Source organism: Lynx canadensis, chromosome D2 (genome assembly GCF_007474595.2).
Source record: "Lynx canadensis isolate LIC74 chromosome D2, mLynCan4.pri.v2, whole genome shotgun sequence".
NCBI classification, from domain to species: Eukaryota; Metazoa; Chordata; class Mammalia; order Carnivora; family Felidae; genus Lynx; species Lynx canadensis.
Window position 1 is genome coordinate 38,027,583 of NC_044313.2, and position 19,676 is coordinate 38,047,258.

A 19,676-nucleotide genomic window follows, 5' to 3' on the forward strand; every position below is an offset into this window, starting at 1 on the left:
AAGACCCCAGAACTGGTGAAGTTAGGATATCTGGGCTACAAGTAGGGGGACAAAGTTTGCAAAATCATTAAGTGGCCATCAAAAAGTTGTTTTAAATAAACTCCATTCACATCTTAAAGTCTTGATGGTCTTAGTTTATGTCAAATTAAAAGTGATGGCAGGCAGTAAGCTGTGTGCAGAGCTGCCTGGAATTTGGACATGGTTCTCTACTTGCTAGGTGGAAACAGATCTGTCCCAAGCTTATGTGAAGTCTGCAATAACCCGTAACTGCTAACCTGGGAGTGTTTGAGCTAGTATGAAAAAAAAAATAGCACATTTTATATTAAAAAAAAAAAAACAACTGTGGTTAATAACTGCCAGTGTATGGCACCCAAAATGAAGGGCCGCTATGAGAAATGAACAGGACTCCAGCATAAAACAAGGGAAGAGCAGGACACAACAAATAACTGACCAAGAACAGCACTCTAGTCTCACGGGAGGCTGGGACTGTGTGCTTCTATTTTAATACTCTGGGATGCGTTTCCAGTCACCATTTCCACCACTCATATTTAACATTTTAAAAACCAAACTTTTAATTTAACCGTGGTATAGGAATAGAGGGAAATCTTAGATTTCATGTGCTAAATTATTTTGAAATTCACACTGAAATACAGCAGTATTAAAGCAAGTTCTTCTCTTCAACCACCCATTTTGCTACTTTTTGGTGAGTATATAGTCGGTGCCAGTCATTGTGGAAAAATCTTTATTTTAAGAAAAAAATTTAGTTAACAAAAAAATTTAACAAGTTTCACTTAGCAAAATACACCCAAAAGGAAATCACAGTACAAAGAAAGTTTTAAGTCAAGGCCTCACCAATTCCTACAGTATTAGTAATGTGTCTCAATTTTCAAAACTAACTTATTTTTAAAAGCTTAAACTTAACCTAAAAGATTTTAAATGAAAATAAACTAGAATGAACAAACATGAGAAATGTTCCTCTTTGAATTAGGGATCTAGCACCTTGAGTTTTCCAAAAAAGTACGTCTCCCCAATGTGTTCACGGTGATGTGGTGTAAAAGATCCATTTAATGTACTCAAAACTACTTTAACTCAGATAACATCACTCTGAAGTACACTACCAAAATGTTAATTGAGAAAAGCTGAAAATAGTTTTAGTTTACTCAATATCACATGCTAGAAGAAAGTTTGCATGAGAAAACACTGAAGAGGTAATTTTTTAATCCAGATTTCACAAACTCATGGTGCAAAATGGGTCCCACAGCTTCCTCTAGAGTAATAATTGCTTTTCACTGCTTGTTGGCTGCCTGTGAAAATTTGATTGCAATAACTCAAATGCTCCTACAAAACTAGTCATATCCACCCATGCTGTTCTGGCCTCCATAGCCAGCCCCATAACAGCCACTCACAGACTGGCTCTCGAGGCCACTGTAAGTGGACTGGGCCGACACCCCCATGCCTTGCATCATCTGGCTGCTGTACGCCCCATTGCTGGCCCCAGTTGTGGAATTCAGGAAAAGTTCTATGTATCTGTGTTGCATGTTGGCCCGGTCTTTGGACATTGCTGCAACAGCTTCTTCGTGAGTGGCAAACTCAACATCGGCTTCGCCCGTCACTCTTCCATCAGGGCCAATCTCAATATGGACTCTCACAGGGTTGAGTGGAGAGAAGAAGTTGTAAATGTCGTTCTCTGTGGCTTTGTATGGTAGCCCTCTCATGTGGACACAGTGTCCAGTGGTACTCTGGACAGTGAACTCGCCGTCTCCGTATCTGTGGTCATACATGCCTGAGAGACAGTAACTGAGGTCTCTCCCAAACAGATCAGTGGTGAAGCCGTAGCCATCGCTGAGGCCGCTGTACTCCTCATAGCCCCCATAGCCTGCACTATAAGCACCAGACCTCATCCTCTCCAGGCCTGCTTGCTTGACAATGCCAATATACCTCCTGGCCGTGCCAGGGCGGTCATAGGGCCCTGGCCGCTGTACAGACATGAACTTCAGAGGGGGATCCGAGTATGACCTAACTTCTTCCTGACTGCTCTTGAACACTTCAATATACCTGTGCCCTATTCTCTCCTTGTGCTTCCCTAGGGCCTTCTCAGCTAACTCCTGTGAGGCAAACTGCACAAAGGCTTCCCCTGTAATCTTGCCCTCGGGGTCCACAGGCAATGTGATCCCGTTTGGCACAATTTCCAACCCTGAGAAGAACTGAACAATTTCTTCCTTGGTGCATCCAAATGGGAGTCCTCGAAGCCGCACGAAGCCATCATTGGCGGTGTCGGCACTGTTTGGACCACTGTGCTTCAACACCCAATCCATCTCGGTTCTGTGGGACTTGAACACCTCAATGTACCGGTGTCCCATGCTTTCCCTGTCTTTTTTAAGGGCCATTTTTACATCATCTTCTGATTCAAGTTCAACAAAAGCCTCACCACTCTGCCTGCCTTCTCTAGTGTAGATGAAATGAACGCCTGCAGCCCCATCATGTATTGTGCAGTCAGAAAGGAAATTCTGCACATCCTCAACAGAGCAGGACCAGGGCAGGCCACGGAGCTTGACCACAAAGCCTTCACCTCCCTCGGGGCCCAGCATCATGGACACTTGAGAGGACTGACGTCAAACAAGCTTGGGTGCAGCTTTTTGTGGCTGAAAAGAAAGCAAAAACTACTTTACATAATTTTTCATTTATTATGTACAAGAATATGCAGTAAATGTTGTTTTTCTGATTTTGCAGACGAAAAAAGAGAAGCAAAATTAAATGTTAAGAAAATATACAAAATACATTTGAGCTGAGATTCAATCCAAGGTCTCCCCCCCAAATGTACATATTATTCAGACAGAAAAAGAATTAGGAGACTTAGAAAAATAAAATAGCAATATGGAAGCTTTGAAGCCAAAACCTATCACTTCTAACGGTCATCAATTATTTTAAGTTCTAGAAGAGAAGACAAAAGAATGAAATAAGCCAATATCTAGAAAAAGAGAACTTTTCAGAACTGGAGGAAAACATGAGATTACATTGCTAAAATAAAAGGCAAGAGGGTAAGTGCCATGATCATAGAGGAATTAGTACCGGTCGGGTTACAGCAAGGGCATTTTCTGGTTATTAGAGAAAAGGCAGAGCAAATTTGTAACATATGAAAGGTTCAACTGCACTAGTATAAAGGAAAAACAATTACTGACAAATTACCATTTTGAATCGTTACGATTTATAGTAATTTAAATATTTGACAAAATCACTCTATGCAGCACTTATTTTTAAAACTGCTAACGTGAGAAAGGATAATTTTGTAATGATTTCAGTCCTTCCCCCTACAACAAATGGAATTCATATGCTCTTTCTCCTTTATCGTTTGTGCCCAGTAAAACAGCCCAGGAAGATTAACTATCTGTTTCATGGTTGTACTGAGTGGCTAGTGGCACACATTTTGGACCACACAGTTCCTTGTTGTGGGGAACAGGCCTGTGCACCGTAGGGTGTCAGGCAGCATCCCTGGCCTCTACCCACTAGCTGCCAAAGGCACCCCTCTCCAGTTGTGACAACCCCCAAATGTCTCCAGACATTCCCAGATGTTCCCTGGGGGTAAAACGGCTCCCAGTTGGGAATGACTACCGTAGAATCAGGGTCACCAACCTTAAAATGGGCCCTCAATACTGCCTAAGTTCTACCACCAACCCCAATCTCCCAAAGCCCTGAGTAACCTGTGGCAACCTCACCTAATCTTCCCTCATCTTTGGGTGATCATCTAGTTCAAAGAATGGGGATGATGTGAAGAAACTGCCACAAAGTCTAAAAATTTATAAACAAGAAGTTGCTTCTCCAATTAGCTGACATCATTAGCAGGATCACAGTCCTGCTCTGGTCCCAACTCCATTCACCCCGGAGAAATTCTTGATCTTCACGGTCTCTTCACTGAACACAGAATGCGCATTTATACCAATTATATGCCAATTTATACCAACTCCATAATATACCTTCCCTGACACCAACTTTGCCTCCAGCTACTTGCTGATTTACTGATCCTCTCAGTAAAATCTCAGATGGCAGGCCTCTACTGTCACCTCTACTCCTTACCATTAAAAGGGCAAAACCTTTCACTCCACTGGGAAGAAAAGAGTTTTTTTTGTCTTCATTTTACTTGTTCCCGCAGCAGGATTTAAGCAACTCCCTTGGGAAATCCTTTCTCCCTCTGGCTCTTATGATGTAACCATCTCCTGGTTTTCCTATTAATTCCCTAAATAGGTTCTCCCAGCTTCTTCCAGGGAGTCCTTCCTCAACATTCAACTGCAGGGATATCACTGGACTTGGGTGAGTCCTTTGCTAGGCAGCCTCACAAGATCAAGGTCAACTAGCTCTGGGCCAAAGACACTCAAGTCCCCAGCCTTATGCTTCCTGAGGCCCAGACTGGTATACAAAACTAATCCACAGCCCCTATACACCACAAATGCAAGCAGCCTTTTTCTCTGACACTCTTCTATAGCACTCTGGCTGCAGGTATAAATAGCTTTACCTGCCATCCCGAGGTTCTACAAAGGAAGTGAAATAATCCTTGGACAACTTCACCCAATGAATTCAAATCCAATGAATTCATTCTCTCTGGAATGATCCCATTCACCACCCTAACCCACATTCCCAAATCCTATTCAGGAACTCGAGTTCAACAAATAATAAGTTTCTCACAATTCTATACGCAGTCCCTAACCATTTCTCGACACAGTAAGGACTCAATAATTCCTTCGTGATTTCAACTGTCAAATTTTCTTTCTGCATTGCCCGCTTATTCATTTCTACTTCCTCATTTCTAAATTCCAGTACCAACAGCCCATGCCAGGATACTCTTACCTGGTTCTTAAACTTCTCCAAGTGTAATGGCTAGCCCTTACTGCAACCCAATCTGCAGCTCAAGTGTTCTCCTAAAACTGGCTTTATGTCATTCTCCTGTTCCAAGTTCTCAGTGGCTTCCCACCGGCAGTGGAACACAAACCACAGTGCTAACAGGTCGCTTAGACCTTGCAACTTTGGCCTGCAACAAACACAATTATCTAGCTTACATCACTCCTATTTACAAAAAAAAAAACACAAAGAAACAAAAAAACAAAAACCCTCCTTTATCCATTTTCCTATGCCTGGAATGTGCCAGGCTTTCTGCTCCCTTGCATTTGACACACGTGATAATTAATTCTCTCTCCAAATACACTCCACCCAACCTTCTGTCTAGTCAAATCCTACTAATCCTTGAGGTCTCAGCTCAAACATATTACCTTTCCACAAGATCTTCCCCTTTGAATTAAGTCTCATGGTTCTACACTCCCATAACATTCTTGCTCTGATTTGTTCAAAATGTGTCTTCAAAACTGCTTGGAAAGCCTACCGGGAACAGGCTGTGTAGGTTCCATTGGTCACTGTGGCCCCACCCCCAACAGAGCAGGCCCAAGATTAGCAAGAGATTAACTGATGGCCATGTGAGGTCAACACCTCCCTCTACAATATGGCAGTCTAGGCTGAAAGACATGCAGGAAGCATAAGCAAACACAAACATTTCATAGGAGAATTACTTAAAATACCTAACAATACATTACAGATTAGAAGTGTTTTACTTCAGAAAAGAAAGTTTCAAAAACAAAGTGACTTCTCTGAAGGAAAGGAGAAGAGCATTCTTTTCTCAAACACATGTCTACAAAAGTTTATTTATACTCCGGAATTATTTTTCTGTTCCACTTCTTGCAAGAAATCCTATGACATGTAATTCCGTATCCTTTCAATGAAACTCAAACCTAATTTTAGATGCAAACATAATTCAATATCCTCACTTTGCCCTCAGAATCTTCTACATTTGGATTCCTTGTAGAGTTTTACAGTGCTCAAGACATTAACTAAAACTCAGTAAAAGAGTGCTATAGATTTCTGCGCTTAGATTTAAAGCTAATGATAAAGCTTTTACTACATGTTTTAAAAATCTCCTACTTAAATATACCAAACGTAAACCGAAATTACTTTTCTTAAAAGAGCTCACCTTAAAGAACAACCCGGGGGGGAGGGGATGCCCACAGTCGGAGACACTCCTGGTAGGTAACGAATTGTCCTAAAAAAGAGCGATATGGCCGTCTGCCTCAGTGGCCCAGCACTCACCAGAGCAAACAGGGATGGTGGTGCCAGGGCTAGGATGGGCTCCAGCTCCTTTTCTCCAGGGAAGAGCAGGTTGGGGCAGCAATTCTTTTAAAGCCATGAAGCTTCCATAATTAAAGCACACACCCAGGACAGCCCCCATAGCATTTAAAAGATTTACCTTTTCATATGGTAATACAAAGGATAACAGCAAGAAAACACTATCTAGATGAGACTTAGAAAACTCTAAGCTCGGTGAGGATATCCAAATACTAAGGGTGGGAGGGGCTTCTTCAGGGAGGGGGTGGAACAAGGCCAGAAAAGTTCCCGGTAGGGACCTCAGGGGCAGGAGGTGAGAGACTCCAGAAGCTGCCAGACCTTTACTGGGAGGAGCGCCACAGTCTGCTTGCCAGAAACTATTCAACAGAATTTACAATTTGTAAGACTCCCTGAGGTTCAGGGTGGAGATACCCAAGTCTTTCCTTCCCAGTTTTATTTGATAAACTTCATTTCTTGTGACCTGTATTTGCTCTGATGTTGATATTTTAATTAACTGACAAGAATGTAAGTATATGTTAAAATATGCTTTTCAGTAGGAAAAACATTACTACCATCACCCACAGCCAAGTGATGAAGGTGTCCCAAAGGATCAGGATATTTGAAGTTCAGGAGTACATTGGAGAACTAAACTACATTCTTAGTTTGGGAAAGGTAAAACCGAGAAAGTCAAGTTAATTTCGCTTAAGTGCCTCGTGTTAAAGATAAACTTGTCTTTATAGCCTCCTGTGATTATTACATAAGATACTATCCCGGAAGTGTTGGGGGAACCTGTATAAAAGTAAGGTATTTAATTTCAAATTCTCTGGAAGATGGTTTTCAAAAAGCTTCAACCGTCCCTCCTGCTAGCCCCCAGTGGAATCTGAGAGGTAGAACTCAGGCATCTTAAATGACCTGAATCCCTTCTTTTATATGGTTTACCCCAGCTCCTGGTTCCTTCCAGTGTGGTCTGCAGACCAACATCGTGGGGACCCTCCTTGTACATGCACGCGTAGGAGCGGCCAGACACGCTGAGGCCAATTTTCACAAGACTGAAATGGGGCGCGCATGCCCGCGAACACACACGTTGAAGCACTGATAGAGAGCACGGGTCTCACACGAGCACACGTTGTAATCGCTGGAGTGTGAAAATATACTGCTCTTAGGTCCCGCAACTGGAGATTCAAATTATCTGTACTGTACAGGATGTTGTTAAAATGTGAGATTCTGAAACAACGTACGTGGGATAGGGCAAGATTCTGCATTTATAACAGACTCCTAAGGCTCCTAGGAGGCTCTCCAGAATGTGCTCTCTCCTTCACTGTACTGGTTAGACGGGATTTAGTTCGGATTCAGGTAGATCCAATCAAGATAAACAGGGCGGGCCTCCGAGTGCCATGACTGATTAGGTTTATCTACGGAGTACACAGGCCGGCTTAAACCCCCATCCTCTGTTCAGGAAGGGGTGGGTATTCAGAGGGACCGTGGCTTCACCCTTTGATTTACGTCTGTGTTGCAGTAGGACCTAAGGAGCAATTTCACCCTTATTTGTAAATAAATATTAACCTACAGCTGGTGGCACACTAGAGCAAGGTTGTCCTGAGTATCTTAATTACTCAAACAGTTCTACTCTTAAAACCACAGTGAGCAAGAGACGCTGCCTCAGGATTACGCAGTTGACATTTTTGCTCTAAGACTTACCGCTGAGAGGAGCAGGACTGATTTCTATTTTCAAACAAGCGCGGTTTACAGCCAAAGGACCCCTAATTCCACCCGACGCTTAAAAACGCAGAAGGCTCCGGGAAAGTCCAGGTGCGTCTCCTTTTGTTTTTAACCTGAAATTGAAACTGCGCTCTTAAGCTTGCAGCCGCGGGCCGCCAGGGGCGCGTCTGAGCGATTTCGGCGGGAAGCACAGCTGCGGTCTCAGGCGCTGAGCTCCTGGGGCGGGGGTACGCAGACGAAGTGCAGAGCGGGGGCTCACTCGTTGTCTACCTGGCGGATCCGACAACCTACGCTCGGCTCAGCCCCACAGGAAGGCGAGACCCCGGAGCGCCCTGTCGCGGGGCCTGGGCGGGATCAGCGGGAGCTTCCGGGGCGGGGGCGGGACGAGCCGAGGGAGGAGGGAAGCGGGGGGGGGGGGGAGGCTTCACGGGCCGCGCGGGAGGGGGGAGGGGGAAAGAGGTCTAGAGGCGAAGGCTTCCCGGGCCTGGTGGTGGGAGGAGAGAAAGGCGGAGGGGGGGGGAGCTTACGGAGGCGGGAGTGGGAACTTCTAGGCCGCAGAGGAGGGAGTGAGGTGGGGCCAGCGTTCTCCGTCCCGGCTTCCCGGAGCCGCGGGGGAGGGGGCGGAGCTCCCGAGTCGGGGCCTGGGAGGGGGGTGCTTTCTGGGGCGGCCAGGAAAGAGTTTCCCTGGACCCGTGGGGGGCGGAGCTCCTGAGTCGGGTCGGGGGGACTTCCTGGGGCAGAAGGGACGCGGGGGGAGAAGAGTTCCTGGGGCAACGAGGGGGAAGAAAGAGTTCCTGGAGCAGGCAGGGTGGGGGTGGGGAGTTGCGGAGGAGGGGAAAATGAGTTCCCGGGACTCGCGGGGGGCGGTGGGGGTGTACTGGGGGCTGGGTGAGGGTGGATGAGCGGGTGGGTGGGGGTCGTCCGCTCGCGGCGGCTCACCACGACGGGTCCGGAGTCCGGAAGGCCGGCGCGCGGGGCTGCGTCCCGGAGGCAGAGGCCGCGTGACTGAGGGCGGCGGGCCGGACGTGGGTCACGGGGTGTAAAGGAGGAAGTGCCACCGATGGGCCCGCCAAGATGTCACCAATGGAAACGCGTCCTGCAGGTGCGGCCCGCGGCCCGCGCGGTCGGCCCAGGCAGGAAGTGGGAGGAAGGAGGGAAGAAAAGCAACGAGGAAGACCGTTCTGAGTGAGTTTTCAGGAAAGATGCCAAGATGGGGAAAAGTCCAGAGTAACAGCGCAGGAGAGGAGTAGATCGGCACGGTTTAGGTGGAAGGAGAAACCGTAAACTCAAAAAAAAAAAAAAAAAAAGGAAAAAAAAACTGAGGGAAAATACACCAAACCTCTTTGAAAGAATTTAGAATGGAAACTAATGGACAAAAGGTAGAACTTCTTTACCTCTTTATATACAGTCTTGTTTTATATATTTGGCCATGAACGCCTATAAATATTTTGCATCAATTTAAAAGATTAATTTTAAGACTCGCAATTCTTAACACACGAAAAAGAACTACATTTCATGAAGCCCTGAATCCGAATTCATACGATCTTGAAAATAATTACTAAAGCAACTGCAGTGTGAACAGTGACTGAATTATTTCAAAGAATTTAAAAATTTTAGTTGTTAATTATGGTGCTGCAATTTTATTTCTGGAGTCATTACTTAAGAGAGATATTTGATACCTAGAATGTTTCTAAATCGGAGTGGGATTACAGATGAAACCAACAGGGGCCATGATTTAATTATTGAAACTGGGTGATGGGTACATGGAGTTTCATTATATTTTTGTCTCTACTTTCCTATGTTAAACACCTTTAGTAATGAAATTATTTAAGAAAAAACTATGAATCTACTAACTAGAAATAACTGTGAAATAAATAGATTTTTTGGTAAGAGGAACCTACTAGGTGAGAGTATGAAAAGCCAGACTGGGGGAAATTCTACAAGGACAGATGAGTTCAGTCCATTAGAAAACAGCTCCAAGGGAAAAGACCAAGTACCAAATGCACAGTACACGGGGGCATATTTGGATTTTGAGTCAAACAAATTGATAAACATTTAAGACATTTCTGGACACTGACTAAAAACTTTAAGGTATTAAAGTATTACATTTACTTCTTTTAGATACAGAATTATAGTTATGTTTAAAAAATACATTTCTAGAGATTCACTTGGAACTATTGGGAGATGAAATAGTATGTTTGCTGGAATTTGCTTAAAATTTATTAGGTGGGGGATGTAAAGAAAAACTGTCCTTGACTGGTAATTGTTGAAGCTGGGTGGATGATATGATTAAAAATCCAGCCTCCCATGGAAAGACACAGGCACTAAAAACTGAACTCAAGAGAAGCAAAACAGTATTTTGAAGAATGAACCACAAAATTGGCTTGTTTTTGGAAAAGTATCTCTACAGAACTGAGGTACCCTGACTGCTTTGTAAGCATTTATTTCACTTTTTTAAGTTTATTTTGAGAGAAAGAGTATGAGCAAAGAAGGGGCAGAGAAAGGGAGCCAGAGAGAGAATCCCAAGCAGGCTCTTTATTGTCAGTGCTGAGCCTCAGAGCCTGACACTGGCTTGAACTCCCAAACCATGAGATCATGACCCGAGTCAAGAGTTGGATGCTTAACCCAGGCACCCCTTAATTTCACATCTTAAAAACCTCCTCAAAATATATTCTTGGTAATCTATACGACTGGTGTGCATTTTCTCACTTATTTGAATATATTTCTTGCGGTTAAGTAGTTTTACATATGCCTTCTTGGCTTAACTGGTTGGTGATATGGGGGAGGTGGCTGTTAATAATTTATGAGCCATGATATGGTTCCTGCCTGGTCAAGGAACAAGTACCGAAGACACGGGAGCATGTTGTGCTGAGACCAATGAAAGAGGAAAGCAGAGAAGATCTGAGACCAATGAAAAGAGGAAGATCCTCCACACAGCTTTGAAAGCCTGGTTTGGTATTTTGTACTTTAGCCTAAGGCCAATGAGAAGTCACTTAATAGTTTCAAAATGGAATGTGTTGTAAATTTGAGTTTTTGCTTTTCAACAGAACAGTCTAGCTGTTATCTGGAAAACTAATGGTGGGAACAGATGCATAGAGATGGGAAGCAATGACACAAGTTTAGGAAAAACTAATGGTACCCTGCAATAAAAACATTGTGATAGAAATGAAGCAATTGTGAAAGGATTTGAGTGATGCGCAGTAGATACAATTTACCAAATTGGGAGTCATTAACCCAGAAATATTGTGCACTTACAAAATGCAGGCGCTGTGCTAGGTCCACAGAACAGTGGACTAGGAAATCAATAAAGAAATAAATGTATGACGACAAAATCTGAATGGCCCAAAACTAGAAAATGGGGATTAATTTACACTGGGGATCTGAGGAAGTGACACTTAAAGAAACCAGAAGCTTGGGGGTGGGGGGGGGGGGATGTGAAACTTTTTCCCCCTGGTAAATATGTAGGGTTCAAAAGCAGAATTTAGAAAATCGTATTTTTTGCTCCTTTGAACATTACCCTGCTTATTCCCCCCGAATGCTTGTTCAAATCTTTATATGGATAGTATTCCTGTTCTGCTGGAAATTACATTACAAACCAAATCTCTTCTAACCTAGCGATTTTATAAAGTCAGTGGCTCTTAAACACTTCCTACTGTCACTCTCTTGAGAATATGACCTAGGTCTGAACGAGCTGCTTCAAGAAAGCACACCCCCACACAGTTGTACCAAAATTTTCAAGAGGCTCATGCTTCTAAAGTGTGAGAATTCTGACCCTAATTTGTACAACAAACCAAGTTCAATACACAAAGCTATCTCAGAGCTATTAAAGAGAAGCTGTAGATGGATCACTAAATAATATAACGTTCTAAGTGTTTATTGCTGTTACTATATTTTTATCCACAAAAAGGGGATATAGATGAGCCGTAAGAAACAGGAAAGCTGTTTTCCATTATCTTTTAACTATTAAGCCCTTTAGTTTATGTACTGTAGCTAAGTCTGGGGTGATAATTCACTGTTTCTCTCAGTGTTCATTTTGCAAAATCTGTGTTAACTAAAAAGCAAAAACAGTATAATACAATGTTAGGTAAATTCTATTACTTGTATTAAAATTAACATAAGGGACAAATTTTTATCCAACATAGAACTAGCAACTCTTGCTCTAGGATATTATCGACTGCATTCCACAGATGGAATCCAAAGATGAAATCCAAATTATGAGAGGAAAAAAATACATCAGGTGAAGTTTTCCTAAAAAAAACAAAAAAAAAAAACACTGCTATTTGACTTCCACTGCTAAAGGTAAAATTTGTTCTCAAGTGAGGCATTCATCATCTCTATTAATTGGTAGTGCTCCCCCCATCCACAGTAGGAAATATGATTCTAGCCTAGCTAAGAAATATAAAGGGGGGGGGGGGAACCTGTTAAAATACAACTGCTAAGACCATCTCCAAACCACCTCCCCTACCAACCCGCCTGTAGCTCTCTCCCCCGGAGTAAGCAGCCCCTCCCTGGGTGGGTGACCATTTAGATCCCACATTCAGGAAGGCTTGTGGGGGTTACACTCAGTCTCCCGGAGCCATGGCTGCAGTACATGCCAGCTGTCCCTTAAGGGGCCTAGAGCTTCCTCCTGGGGCTCTGTGGAGAGCTGACACCTTGTCAGGTCCCAGGCAGCTGCCAGAGGAGCAGAGACTGCTGTAGCAGCTCGTGCTCAATGTTTGCTGCTCAGGGGACCAGAGCACACTGCCCTGGGAGAGTGGAGAACAGAATCACGAGAAAAGGAATGGACAATGCACATGAGAGTGACTCAAGCACCCGGAGAGGATACCATGCATTTAGACAACAGCTTAAAACAGTTATCAGGGAATGAGAAGTGCTGAACAAAACCATACATTTTTTAACAGGAAAAAAAAGAGCACTTTCAGATACTCAGTTACAGAATACAACACTTTTTAGTACTAACAATCAAATTTTGAGTTTATAAAGTTAGTAATAAACTGAAAGCATGGATAGTGGCCTGAAAAATAAGTGCAAGAAATATCTCAAAGAGAAAAAAACAGAAACAAAGGGAAAAAGATATGAAATTTGGAGGACACAAGATGTAACATGAGACAAAAGAAATAACATGTCAACAATAGGGATTCCAGAAGGAGAAAGACACAAATAGAACAGATAAATAATGGAAGGAGATTTTCCTGGCTTAAGATAAACATGGTTGTGTGGTTCCCAACAGATATTTTTAAAAGACATAACCTAGGCATATGTTGCTAGAACTTCTAAATTTAAGTTGCAAGTATAGAAAAAACTGCTTGGAAAAAGAACAAATTGGGTACAAAGGATAAAAATATGATAGCCGTTAACCACATGTGCCTACTGAACACTTGAAATGTGACAAGTACAAATTGAGATGTGCTGTTAAGTATAAAACGCACACCAAACTGCAAAGATTAAAACAAGAATGTAACATAGCTCAATTTTAAAACATTGACTACATGTTGGAATATTTTAGATAACAGTTAATCAAAATTCATATACTAAATTAAAATATTAAAACACATCCCAACTCATTCTACAAGGCCAATATTACCCTGCTTTATGGGTTGAAAATTTCATCATTAGAGTGGGCCATAATCCATTATGGCTGGTGTCCTTCCAATGGGAAATTTGGACACAGACAAGCTGACACAAGAAAGAGAAGACAGCTATCTAACAAAGCAAGGAGAGAGGTCCGGAATGTATCATTTCCTCATGGCCCTCAGAGGGAGCCAACCCTGCTAATGCCTTCATCTAGGACTTCTAGACTCTGTAACTGCAAGACTACAAATTTCTGTTAAGACACCCAGTCTAGAGTACTTTGTTATGGCACCCCTTTAACAAACTGAACACTCTGATACCAAAACCAAACAAAACAGATTTCACAGGAAGAGGTAACTACATACTAATATCTGTTATGAATAAAGGTGCAAAATTCCTCAACAAAATACTACAAACTGAATCCAGCAACATGAAAGAAAGGTTATACACCATGCCCAAGCAGGATGTACCCCAAGAATGCTTAAGGGTGTTTCAATGTAAAATATTCTTGAATTAGGTAATGGTGGTTTTTACAATGCTGTGAATTTACTAAAAACCTCTCATTTGTACTAGGTGAACTGTATGGTATGTGAATTATATCTCAAAAATGAAATTACATTTGTCATTCATATTCTATTGGACAGCGTAATTCTAACTAAATATTGTGTAAAGCAGAACAAAGACCTGTGGAGACATCAATAATGGAACATCTTCGCAATGCAGATGGACTTAGCAGGAGAGAGTGCAACAGAAATTTTTAATATTCACACTAGGTGAGGATTTCTGTAAAAGAGGCATAACTGTCTGAGAAACTTAATGGGAATTCAGAACTTTCCATTCTAGTCTTTTCTTTTTTAACCCATTCATCATTATCACTTTTTGTACCGTTTTAAGAGATCTTTTTCTTAGCCCAAGTCCATATGGATTTTTTTTAAACTTATAAAGCTTTGTTTCCATCTGCATTTTTGTTTTGATCAACAATCAACCTGATTTGATTTTCCATTCCCAAGAGTGTTAGAATTAGTTTACCAAGATTCACAGGCTAATTTTCCTCATGAACTCAGATAAAAAGCTCCCGAAGAAATTATCAGCAACCAAATCCAGCAATACACGAAGAAATAATCATGACCAAGTTGGGTTTATTCTTGGAATGCAATTGTAGCTCATCATTTCAAAGTCAATCCCTACAGTCTGTCACACTGACATATTAATGAAGGGGAATGAGTTAACTAAGAATTTTTCACGTTTTATGAGAAATGCTAAGCAATATCCTACACACGGAAAAAAGAAAAGAAAGAAAATAGATGAATTCCATAAACTGGAATGGTAGGGAAAACTTTCCTAACCATGACCCCAAACCCAGAATATGGGAAAACACTGAAAAATTTAATTACATAAATACAAACAAAACCCAAAACAAAAACCTCCAAACCTCTTATGAATAGCTAAAAAATACTAAGCTAAACAAAAATACCAATGCTAAAGTGGGAACGATATTTGCAATTTTTTCCCAAAGCATTAATATCCCTAACATATAAAGAGCATCTAAAAAGAGACAAAATCCAACTACCCAAAAAGGAAAATGGACTAGAGGTATAGTAGACAGAAAAAGAAATTACCTTAAACATGAAAAGATGCTCAACTTTACCCATTTAAGATAAAATCTGATATGAAATAACATTTAAAATACCTACCATATTGGCAAAAAATACAGAATTTTGAAAACGCATTACCTTGGCAAGGCTACAGATAAGCAGGCACTTTTAAATACCGTTTGTGGAAATATTAAATGGCCAAAAAAAGCAAAGACACCTGCAAAGCCTATTCATCTCGGTTCTACTTCTAATAGGAAAAGGCTAGAAACAACCCAACTGCCTATCACTATAAGTCCAGTTGAATAAATGGACCTACTTAATAAGGAAGTGGACCCATTTAATAAGGAAGGTATCAAAGACCACTGAGGTCTTTCCTGTCAAAGTCAGGAACCAATTTGAAAGGCTCCCACTGGCCAGAGATTGGATAATTTGTGCACCAAAGAGACTAAAAGCCACAGTGGATTAAAGCACATCATAAAGACACCAGAAAAAGGGTCTTTGGCACCTGCTAGAGATTCAATAAATTGTTAGATATTGATAAACATAAGGAATGAATCAAAAACTTAACCTGCCATTAATAACATACAACTTACAGTAATCAAATGATTAACAAAGAAAATTACCTCCCTATAGAAGTATTCCTGCAAATAAATGAGAAGCAATATTTAAAGTTATCACTATTTTGGAAACATCAACAAAACAAAAGATCTAGGGAAAAGACCATCAATGGCTGCTAACTTCACAAAGGGGGAGTGCCAAGAAGTGCCTCAGGCAGGAGTACACAGCACCTCCAGTGAAGTCTTCTTTCCAAAAAGAAAATCTCAACAGAACCCTAACTACCATTTCACAGGAAATGCAGAGGTCAGAGATTCAAACGCCATTGAATGTAATCAGAAAAAGCCAAAGCCTGAGGAAGGAACTCTGACACCGTACCCAATTCGTTTAACAAAGAAAAAAATACCTCTAGATTGCACTAATAAGGAAGCTACTTGCCACACTTAAAATGTGGCTGGTACAAACTGAGAGGTGCCGTATGCACTGGATTTTGAAAAAAGTGAAAATGTAATTTAAAATTACATGAGCAAATATTTTGTATATGTATTACATTAAATTATTACAATGAACTACACCAGTTTCTTTTTACTATTAAAAAATGTGAAATTACATGTGGCTCGCATTGTATTTCCGTTGGACAGCACTGCTCTGAATTTAAAGAGTGAGATAGATCTCCCAGATACAAGGTGTGACCTTGTCTAGATTCCAATTCAAGCCAGCTGTAAAAAAATATTTATTGTACAGTCAGGTACACTTGAACACGGGGTACTTAATGATCTCAAAGAATTAGCATTTCTTCAGGTGTGATAATAGTATTGCAGTTATATTTTTTAAAGATCCGTAGAAATGTAAGCTGAAATATTTATGAGTAAGACCCTTATTATGTCTGGAATTAGTCGTAAAATAAGCCAGACTGGTCTCAGGTGAGGCCTGATTCTCCCTCTGACCAGCCTCTTGTTTTCCCCAAGAACGGCAATTCAGGGCAATAAACTGGGGGGCAGGGTCCTTGACCGAGTAGGGCTGTTCCCGTCTGACAGACGTGAGTCCTAATTCCCAGCTGTATCCCTCCCCCGGGGGAAGTGACTTCATTTTCCCCTTGGCCTCCATTTTCTCATCTGTAACAGGGAGAACAGCAATACGCCCCCCTTACGAGACTACTCACGAGCATGTGACTTAAAAACATGGTGAAACTCCTAGCTCTGTGCCTAGACCTAGCAAGGGACAATTAATGTGCTCCGACAAGAGTCTGAAAACCAGAGCTCAGACTGAGGAGCCCTCCTCCTGTTTTTGTAACCCCTCCATGAACTTACTACCCTCGATGGGCACCATAGGTCTCCACAATCTCCTTCTCAATTTTGGCCACATCTGAGGACTAACCTATTTATTTAATTAATCTTTTCACTCAAATCAATTCACATTTTTACTTCAATATTTTATGTTTAAAGGGAGCTTTGTAACAATACTCAAGTGAATGCCAGTCACTTGTCAATTTAAAAAAAGCAATACCACAAAAAGAATGTTAAAAGAGAAAAAATAAAGACACCATAATACACAATGAGCCGAATCAATTTACAGAAATGCATACGGGCACCAGAGATAACTAAAGATGGACTCGCTTAAATATTAATTAGTAACATCAGCACTCTCCCAATATTTATTAAAAGTAGAAAATTACTCACACATTTTAAAATGACGAATCTTCTTCTAGCCATTAACACTGAAAACATCACATCACTTTTCACTGACATATCCTAATATATTTTTATCTAACCGGAGAACCCGAGGTATTTTCATTCTCACTAGAAATTCAGAAATAAAGTTAACCTTTAAAAACGTGTAATAGTGAGAATTACATTAAGATAGGTGATTTCGACGTTGTTTTGAATTGAAAGGAGTATTATTTGCAGTCTTCAAACCTCTCCCGGCTCCACTAGGCTCCGGACCCCTCGGCGCTCCCCACCCCCCACGCCCATCCGGCGGTTCCCCCCTTAGCGCGCTGCCGCTCGCGGGCTCCTCTCCCGCCACGCACGCGGCCCGCAGTGGCAGGAAAGAGCCCGGACACCCCACAAATAGTTGCGAAAACTAGAGAAGGAAGCACGTTCTTTCGTCCTAGGGCCTCCGGGGAAGGAAGCTACTGAGAAAGGAGTCCCGCGGGCAGGCGGGCCGGGACCGAAGACACGCCGGGCGGGGGTCCTGCAGGAGCTGGAGGGCGGCATGGGGCGCTGGGGGGGAAGGGAGCCTCCCAGGCCTGGGGATTTGTCTGGCAGGCAGCCGGGGGGGGGGGGTGGTCCTGAGAGCCCCTTAAAGGTACAGATCAACGGGGAGGGGCCCGTGGCCTCCCAACCGTTTCTATGGAAGACCAGGGTCCGTCGAGTCCCCGCGCGACTCGCTCGGCGTCACCAGGCCGCCCAGAGCCACTTTCAGTGAACCACGCGGGTACACTGAAGGTAGAGGGCGCAGCGCGGGCGCCGGGAGAGTCCAGAAGTTTCTCAGGCGCAGTCAAGAATCAGCAAAAAATATATTCAAGGATACAAAGAAATAAAGCACAAGGAGAAAGAAATGGCCGATTAATCTCGCTCGGCTGAAATGTGGCCACCAGGCAAAGATAACGAGAACCAAAGAGTTTCACCCAAAATGCAAACACTATACCTCCAAGGACAGGAGACAAACGCACACCGGCGATCAGGGCACACACGCCGCCCGGAGAGGAAGAAAAGGCCGCAAAGATCGAAAGTGGAGGCTCAGCGAGCGGGAACGTGGGAGGGGGGAGGAGTCAACTCCCAACCAGTCCGGTGCAACTCAACCACGTGAAAGTACTGCTTTCATTTTTAAATGAAGCCCCTCTCCCACGGTCGCCGGATGCCCTCACGGTATTCCTGGCAGGGGCGCTCAAGCTCTGCTTCCCCTGCAGTCCTCCGTACAAGGCCTTTTCTCCCTTCTTCACCGCGGGCCCTGCCTCCCCTGGTCCTAAATCTCAGTCCAGCGGTCCAGTCTTCGAGTGTAAAGTCCTTGATCTCAGCCCCGTGGTCCACTCCCCCAGTGTAAAGCCCTTGACCTCTGACCCCACTCCCCCCCCGACCCCAATTCTCAGCTCCGCCGTTCCCAGCCCGTGTGTCCAGTCTCCATTCGGTCCCTGCATGTGAGCCCTTGACTTCAGACCTAACCTCCCCCAACCCCAAATCTCAGCCCCACTGTCCCCACCCCCAGAGGGCCCAGTTCCCTGTTGGTCCCAGCTGTGAGGCCCTTCAGCCTCGGACCCACCGCCCGTCCCGCCCCTCACCTCGGGCTCCGAGTCTCCACGCTCCCGCTCTTCTTCACATCCGGCACCACGGTCGTCCCTCCGAGCACCTAGAGGGTGGAACGCGGGGAACTTGGCAGTTGTAGCGGAGGCAGTTGAGGCTTGTTTACCATCACCATGGAAACCCCTGGCAGCGCGCCCTGGGCGGGGCCTCCGAGAGGCGGGGTCTGGCGCGCGGCAGGCCCGAGTGCACAACTCCCGCCCGTGGGCGCACGCGGCGCTTCCAGCAGCCCCGCCGTTCTGGGCTTGCCCGGTCCCCGCTCGACCCTGTACCCCAGCACCCGGGAGCAGCAGCCCCGGGAGCCCGCGCCCCCGCCCCACTTCCGGCTGCCGGCGTGACCGCCAGTCGGTTTCCCCACGGAACCCCACCTTCTTCTCCAGGAAGACACGGCGCAGTGCTACTTCCAACACGGAGCCGGAAAGACGCAATGAGCGCTGCGGGGCGGGGCCTCCGCGGCTGGCGTCCGGGGGCGGGGCCACGAGGGCGCCATTGTGACGCGAATGGAGTGGAGCCAGGGATTGGTTGGCCGGGCGCAGGGCAGGGACGGGCCCGCGGAGGGGGGCAATGCGGGGAGGGGAGCGGCAGGATCCCCGTGAGCCCTTCTTAGAGGCGGCGGGGAGGGGCGGGGGGGCTGTTGAGCCATATTAAGCTGCTGAGGGTACTAGGATACTGACTCAGAGTACCCCCACCAAACAGTGAGCCCAAAGAACTTCTGGATTGAAGACAAGCATGAGAAAAGAAATAGAGAGTTACTTCCTGTCGAGAGAAAAAATAGGGAACTGAGAACACCGAGAGG

The 19,676-nt window shown here is 44.1% G+C and overlaps 1 protein-coding gene across 7 annotated transcripts; it reads right to left on the reverse strand.

Annotated features, from left to right (window-relative positions):
* Nucleotides 1-728: 728 nt before the first annotated feature.
* Nucleotides 729-19,304, reverse strand: HNRNPF (heterogeneous nuclear ribonucleoprotein F). 7 transcript variants are annotated; one of them, XM_030335311.1, is made up of 6 exons: nucleotides 19,249-19,295; nucleotides 18,862-18,929; nucleotides 8,800-8,956; nucleotides 7,840-7,973; nucleotides 6,011-6,079; nucleotides 729-2,642 (listed from the first exon to the last, which is right to left on the reverse strand). In XM_030335311.1, exon 6 carries the CDS (start codon nucleotides 2,589-2,591, stop codon nucleotides 1,347-1,349), a length of 1,245 nt encoding a protein of 414 aa, XP_030191171.1. In that variant the 5' UTR covers nucleotides 2,592-2,642; nucleotides 6,011-6,079; nucleotides 7,840-7,973; nucleotides 8,800-8,956; nucleotides 18,862-18,929; nucleotides 19,249-19,295; the 3' UTR covers nucleotides 729-1,346. The 7 variants fall into 7 exon arrangements, with proteins under 7 accessions (XP_030191171.1, XP_030191174.1, XP_032451167.1 ...); XM_030335314.2 differs by lacking the exon at nucleotides 8,800-8,956 and having other exon boundaries at nucleotides 19,249-19,299; XM_032595276.1 differs by lacking the exon at nucleotides 6,011-6,079.
* Between the last annotated feature and the right edge of the window lie 372 nt (nucleotides 19,305-19,676).